The sequence below is a fragment of the Silurus aristotelis genome (genome assembly GCF_946808225.1).
Source record: "Silurus aristotelis genome assembly, chromosome: 24".
NCBI lineage: Eukaryota > Metazoa > Chordata > Actinopteri > Siluriformes > Siluridae > Silurus > Silurus aristotelis.
Window position 1 is genome coordinate 1,920,621 of NC_139597.1, and position 7,500 is coordinate 1,928,120.

General features: G+C 44.7%; 1 protein-coding gene across 2 annotated transcripts in view; it reads left to right on the top strand.

Annotated features, from left to right (window-relative positions):
* LOC310718866 (thyrotropin-releasing hormone-degrading ectoenzyme-like) overlaps nucleotides 1–7,500 on the top strand; it is a 51,000-nt gene that overhangs the window by 31,978 nt on the left and 11,522 nt on the right. For both annotated transcript variants that reach the window (XM_083527941.1, XM_083527940.1), the window contains 2 exons: nucleotides 3,224–3,411; nucleotides 6,772–6,860. In XM_083527941.1, coding sequence (XP_083384067.1) covers nucleotides 3,224–3,411; nucleotides 6,772–6,860 — 277 coding nt within the window. The remainder of the gene's footprint in view (nucleotides 1–3,223; nucleotides 3,412–6,771; nucleotides 6,861–7,500) is intronic.

The window sequence follows — 7,500 nt, forward strand, 5'->3', positions numbered from 1 at the left end:
TCATCTCACCTACTCTACACACACGAGTCAGGTGTGTTCATCTCACCTTCTCTACACACACGAGTCAGGTGTGCGTTCATCTCACCTTCTCTACACACACGAGTCAGGTGTGCGTTCATCTCACCTTCTCTACACACACGAGTCAGGTGTGCGTTCATCTCACCTTCTCTACACACACGAGTCAGGTGTGCGTTCATCTCACCTTCTCTACACACACGAGTCAGGTGTGCGTTCATCTCACCTTCTCTACACACACGAGTCAGGTGTGCGTTCATCTCACCTTCTCTACACACACGAGTCAGGTGTGCGTTCATCTCACCTGCTCTACACACACGAGTCAGGTGTGCGTTCATCTCACCTTCTCTACACACACGAGTCAGGTGTGTGTTCATCTCACCTGCTCTACACACACGAGTCAGGTGTGCGTTCATCTCACCTACTCTACACACACGAGTCAGGTGTGCGTTCATCTCACCTGCTCTACACACACGAGTCAGGTGTGCGTTCATCTCACCTACTCTACACACACGAGTCAGGTGTGTGTTCATCTCACCTACTCTACACACACGAGTCTGGTGTGTGTTCATCTCACCTACTCTACACACACGAGTCTGGTGTGTGTTCATCTCACCTACTCTACACACACGAGTCTGGTGTGTGTTCATCTCACCTGCTCTACACACACGAGTCAGGTGTGTGTTCATCTCACCTACTCTACACACACGAGTCTGGTGTGTGTTCATCTCACCTACTCTACACACACGAGTCAGGTGTGTGACTGCGGCTCAATTAATATTCAGCTCCATTAACTAGGGGATTTTATTCACTTTAAATAAAGCGATTCTCTTTAATGTAGTTGATGCAGACTCATTCATAAATTAATTGCGGCAAAAATGCTGATTATGGATGTAATTTTCCATGAATCTGCTAATTTACTAAATGAGCACTGTGCTACATCCGTGTCTAAATTAATTTTAAATAAAATGTTAAACTTTTTTTAAATTCCTTGTTTTGCTTTGTCATTGAACCTGAGAAAAACTTAAACTTAAAATAACCATAATGACGCCGTCGGCATGCTACAATAATAAAAGCAAAGTGTTTCACTGTGGGGACACTGTGTCTTTATCAGTACAATTTGACTGTATTATTTGTGTCCCCCTTCAAAAATTGCTCATGAGACATTTTATATTTATTGTCCCCCCTACTGTTAAATGAAATTTACGCCTATCTATCTATCTATCTATCTATCTATCTATCTATCTATCTATCTATCTATCTATCTATCTATCTATCTATCTATCTATCTATCTATCTATCTATCTATCTAATATTAATATGATGTGAGGTCCAGTTAACAGCTAAAACAGGTAGAAGTAATAACTACTTTTTACTGTAGTACATGTCGGAGCCAAGACTTCTTTACTTTCACTTAAGTAAAAAGGTATAATCAGTACTTCAACTTTTCCCCGAGTATTTTAAAACATGAGTATCTGTACTTCTACTTAAGTAATGGATGTGTGTACTTTTGCGACCTCTGACTATCATCATTATCACTAGTTCCATCATCATCACCATCGTCATCATTATCACTAGGTCCATCATCATCTCTATCATAACGATTATCACCATCATCGTCATCACCACCACGATCATCATCATCATCATCATCATCATCATCATCATCATCATTATTATTGTGATTACCAACATCACGATCATTCTCATTATCACTTTTACCATCATCATTGTCATTACCATCATCCTCATCATCATCAGCTGTGACTCAGATCAGTGTTGAGGTGGAGATGTGACTCAGATCAGTGTTGAGGTGGAGATGTGACTCAGATCAGTGTTGAGGTGGAGATGTGATTCAGATCAGTGTTGAGGTGGAGATGTGATTCAGATCAGTGTTGAGGTGGAGATGTGACTCAGATCAGTGTTGAGGTGGAGCTGTGACTCAGATCAGTGTTGAGGTGGAGCTGTGACTCAGATCAATGTTGAGGTGGAGCTGTGACTCTGATCAGTGTTGAGGTGGAGCTGCTGTTCCTCTCCGTCTGTCTGAGAGAAGATCAGCAGCTGCTACTCACTACATTAAACACAGTGGGACACGGTGACGGAACAGACAGCTGCAGTTTCACCTCTAATTTCCCTCACAGGACTCGAGACTGATTCACATAAATCCCTGAGTCAGAGTCGATTTAGAGTCAGTTCTAATGAATCGGTGATTCAGAGTTCGATTCTCATGAAGCGCAGAGTCAGAGTCTCAGCGTTTATCTCCAGCATCTCCAGTTCTTGGTGTCCAAACTTTCACTGTCCAAACTTCAACACGTCCAGCTTCAACACGTCCAGTCTATTTTAACATGTTCACTTTCAACATATCAAAGCTTTGAGATGTCCACCTTTAACATGTCCAGCTTCAACATAAAAAGATTCAACATATCCAAGCTTTAACACGTCATATTCATCTTCAGGTTCAGGTGGATCTGCTCCACTCATTTTCTCTCTCTGTTTGTGTGCGAGAAGATCAGCAGATGTCCCTCACCACATTAACCACAGCGGGACATGTAGACAGATCAGACAGCTGCAGGTTCATCTCTAATCTGAGAGACTCGGGGTGATCTTGAATTCCTGCTGCATTGACGTTATTACAGCAGAGCCTCCACACACTTCCTGTTCTATCACATCTGTCACATCTGTACCACTGGGTCGACTGCTGGGTGATTGATGTGAGCCACATGAACTTTATGAAATCCTCGTCCTGTAACTGTTTCCTCAGACGTGTCTCCTGCTTCACCGCTGTGAGTCGTTTCTCTCTAGGCATCATGTGACCTTCACTCGAGTCATTCTGTTTGAGGAAACAGGAAGCACCAGGAGCAGCTAATGATCCTCCATCAGCCAACGTTTACGTGGGCGAGAAGAGGAGCAGATGTTCAGTATCACTGAGCGTTAACACTACCATTGAGTTCTGTGTGACTTGTTACTGTGGAGAACATCTCCACCTGCATTTAGTCTCTGAGGTTCTCGTATCTTCATGTGAGGAGCATTAGTGATAACAGGTGTGAAGGTGTGTGTGTGTGTGTGTGTGTGTGTGTGTGTGTGTGTGTGTGTGTGTGTGTGTGTGTGTGTGTGTGTGTGTGTGGAGATAAGTTAAATGTGATCCCAATTAGGATCAGAAGGTTAATATGGGAACATCAGCGCTCACTGTGTCTTGTTTTGTGTCCAGGCCATGCGGATGGAAGGGAAGGACCTCAACATAAAGGAGGTGATGGATGGCTGGACTCTGCAGATGGGCTACCCTGTGGTCACCATCACCAGGAACCAGAGCCTGGAGAACACACTCACCATCAGCCAGGAGCACTTCCTGTACAACAAGGACGCCAAGATCCACCACCATCAGCTCTTCAACAAGAGGTACCAGTGCGATTAGTGTACAGTATCAGACCATAAGTACCATCCTGGTTTCTTAGTGAAACCTTCTTCAAATCATCTCAGGTATGTTTAATCTCTTCATGTGAAATCTGCCTCAGCATCCATGAGTTCTGGGTGGTTTCCAAGTTCCCTTTAGATGACCTCTGGAATCCTGCAGTGTGTGTGTGTGTGTGTGTGTGTGTGTGTGTGTGTGTGTGTGTGTGTGTGTGTGTGTGTGTGTGTGTGTGTGGGAGGAGGAATGGACCTACTGCTGCTGCAGACACATTAGCGTTAGCTTTAGCCCTTATTAATGGTCTCATGAATAATTCAGGAGCTCCTCAAAAAGTCTTTAGGTCTTATTTAAGCTCAAATGCTAGCAGCAGACTGCAGCACACCGGAATGGTAATGTGATGGAGTGTGTGTGTGTGTGTGTGTGTGTCTGTGTGTGTGTGTGTGTGTGTGTGTGTGTGTGTGTGTGTGTGTGTGTGTGTGTGTGTGTGTGTGTGTGTGTGTGTGTGTGTGTGTGTGTGTGTGACTCTAATATAAAAATGCCTTATCACAATTGCAGTTCACTCAGAGGATGAAGGCCAGTGGAGATTGTGGCATCCTGCATTGAATATTTTCCCCTTCTGAGGTTGGAGTGATGCTGTAATGCTTTTCTCATGGCTCTCCTGTGATGGTTCTCTTGTGGCTCTCCTGTGATGGTTTTCTTGTGGCTCTCCTGTGATGGTTCTCTCATGGCGCTCCTGTGATGGTTTTCTTGTGGCTCTCCTGTGATGGTTCTCTCAATGCTCTCCTGTAATGGTTTTCTAATGAGCCTCTTAAGATATTTCTCTAATTGTCCCCTGTGATGGTTCTCACATAGCTCTTCTGTGATAGTTCTCTCATTGCTCCCCTGTGATGGTTCTACCGTGGCTCTCATGTGATGTTTCTCTCATGGCTCTCCTGGAATTTGTCTGTCCTTGATCTTGGCTCTTCTTGTTATGGATCTTATCTCTCGCTGTCTTAAAGTTAAGTTCTCTCTGTGCTCTCTCTCAGTGTGCTGGATCTCATCTCTTGCTGTGCTGGATCTTGTCCCTCACTGTGTTGGATCTTGTCTCATACCCTGCTGGATCTCATCTCTTGCAGTGCTGGATCTTGTCTTATGTGGTCCTGGATCTCATCTCCTTATGTGTCTTTTCTTACAGTCCTGCTGACCAGAAGGTTGTGGATTCCAGTCACACTTGTATCAATGATCACCACTTTACCTCTCAACTGCTCGGGTGTACTAGTGAGCGAAGTTGGATCTCATCTTATGATTATGATGTATCTGACTTCCCTCATCCAAATCCCACCCTCCCACCCCCCCCACCCCACCCTCCGGGAACCCAGGAACAAGTTGATGCAATGTGTCTGCTGAACTGTCCTGAGGAACCAGATTCACACACACACACACACACACACACACACACACACACACACACACACACACACACACACACACACACACACACACACAGTCTGTTCCTGTATTTTCTTTCATCATTAGCAATTTCTCCTCAGACTTGTCCAAGTTTGACTTTTCTTTTCCTGTCTCTCACCTCTGAAGGTGCTGCTGCTGAGGCTTTCGGCTTTTTCTGCTCGCTCCAACCAGGAATTCAGCCTGAACAAGTGTACAATCATTGTGTGATTATTGAACCCACAAACACACACACACACACACACACACACTAATAGGAGAGTAATAAGGGAGAATTGCTCATTCATACTGGACAAAATTGCATCGTAATGTAGTTTGTCTCGGGTTCTTCTCATTCACGGTGAGTTCCTGAGCAGCTCGAGGTACCAGGAGCTTTATAAATATACCCCAAGTGTCTTCAGGTGGTCCGGGTGGTCATGCAGGATCTTCCGCAGCCTCCCTGAGGACCTCATTATCCTCCGAACTCTTCTGTTAGAGAGAGAAACAGGGAGGAACTCAGAGAGAGAGTAAGAGTAAATCTTCTGGAGGTTCTTTCGTGAACAGATGATGAAACCAGGTAGGCTACATGCGTAACTGTGGGGTTGTGTTTTCGCACACCAGGAGTGGCGAGGAGCATCCGGATACCTCGCACAATGTCAGGAAGTAAAGGCGTGACGTAGTATCAGATGCATCAGAAGCTTCTTGCCGAGATCTTGCTGAATTCCTGTTGGATCGGTGCTGGATTTTATTCAGAGTTGCATAACTACACTAGCATTCTGTTGGACACAGGATAACCATAAGAGCTTGCGAGAAACCCCTGGTGAAGACAGTTGAAGAAGGTGCATGGTGAAGCCTGATTAGAGAAGGTACATGGCCAGTTGGAGAAGGTGCATGGTGAAGCTCGATACGAGAAGGGATATGGTGAAGTGATGGTGCATGGTGAAGTGACGGTATATGGTGAAACCTGTTTACTGAAGGTACATGGTGAAGCCAGTTGAAGAAAGTGCATGGTGAAGCCTGAGTAGAGAAGGTACATGGTGAAGGCTGGTTGGAGAAGGTGCATGGTGAAGCCTGATTAGAGAAGGTACATGGTGAAGGCCAGTTGGAGAAGGTGCGTGGTGCACAAGCTTAATTACAGATGGTACATAGTGAAGCCTGGTTAGAGAAGTATATGGGGAAGCCCAGATGGAGAAGGTACTGTACATAGTGAAGGCCATTTGGAGAGGGTACATGGTGAAGCCTGATTATAGAATTTACATAGTGAAACCAAACTCCAACATCTATTATTGTTCTCCCATGCATCACTAGAAGATAAAAATGATAAAACAGGAACATTATGGAGATGGTTGAGAAGCTGGAAAAGCTGAAGAAGGAATCACAGAAGGTGGAGAAATGGCTCAATGAGTTGGTAAGGTCCATTAAGATGGCCCCATGAAAGATCTCCAGCGTCTCTCAGACACACACACACACACACACACACACACACACACACACACACACACAGGGTGGTCTGATCGCAGGAGGACAAAGGACACATAGCTGCAGGGTTTTTATTATTCTGCGCTAACGATGTTGATGACTCAGCGCCGGCTCTTTGTTTTGCAGAGAATGTGTGGTGGCAGACAGCAGAACACGAGTGTTTGATTAATGCTGTGTGTGTGTGTGTGTGTGTGTGTGTGTGTGTGTGTGTGTGTGTGTGTGTGTGTGTGTGTGTGTGTGTGTGTGTGTGTGTGTGTGTGTGTGTGTGTTTGGAGCTCCAACATACAAAATTTTTTTTCTTTTCCCTCCGTTATAGCTTTCTGAATAAAAATAGGTCTTTTTTACTTTGTATTCATTCTTTCCTTCTGTTCATGTGTGTGTGTGTGTGTGTGTGTGTGTGTGTGTGTGTGTGTGTGTGTGTGTGTGTGTGTTATGGTGTGTATCAGGTTGCAGTGGCAGATCCCGCTGAACCTGGCTTTGGGAAACTCCAGTGGCACATGGTCTGAGTCTCTGATCTGGATCTCTAACAAAACAGGTAGCTCCATCTCACACACACACACACACACACACACACACACACACACACACACACACACACACACACACACACACACACACACACACACACACACACATGCATCATGGTTAACTCTTTAACCCCACTGTGCTCCAGCACGAGTGGTTAGATATGTGATTTACGGTTTCTCTGAGGGACACAGCAGTTCCACTGAAGACCCTGATCTGATATCCTTATTAGGTTCCTGCTGAGAAGGTTCCCTCCTGTGTCTCCAGGTTCCCAGAATCTCCTCTAACCATCTCTAAATCAGGTCTCTTCTCTATATCGTACAAACACTCATTGCTCACATCTGAAGCTCTGTGGCTCTCTGGAGATGGAGAACCTGGATGAGTTTTTATTGGGAAGCTCTGATGCTCTGTGGAGAACCGTAATAAGTCTTCTTTTTGCATCTCAGAAGCTCTGTGCATCTTTAAAAAACTAAATTGGGCATTAATATGAATGAAGTGATGAAAAAGAATGAGTGATGGAGTGATTGGGTGATGTAAATGAACTGGTAAAGAAGTGATTGAGCAAAATAACTAATGGCATGATTTATATATTAACAAGTGGTGGAGTGATATGGTGATGTGATGGAGTGATACAGTGATGGAGTGATGTA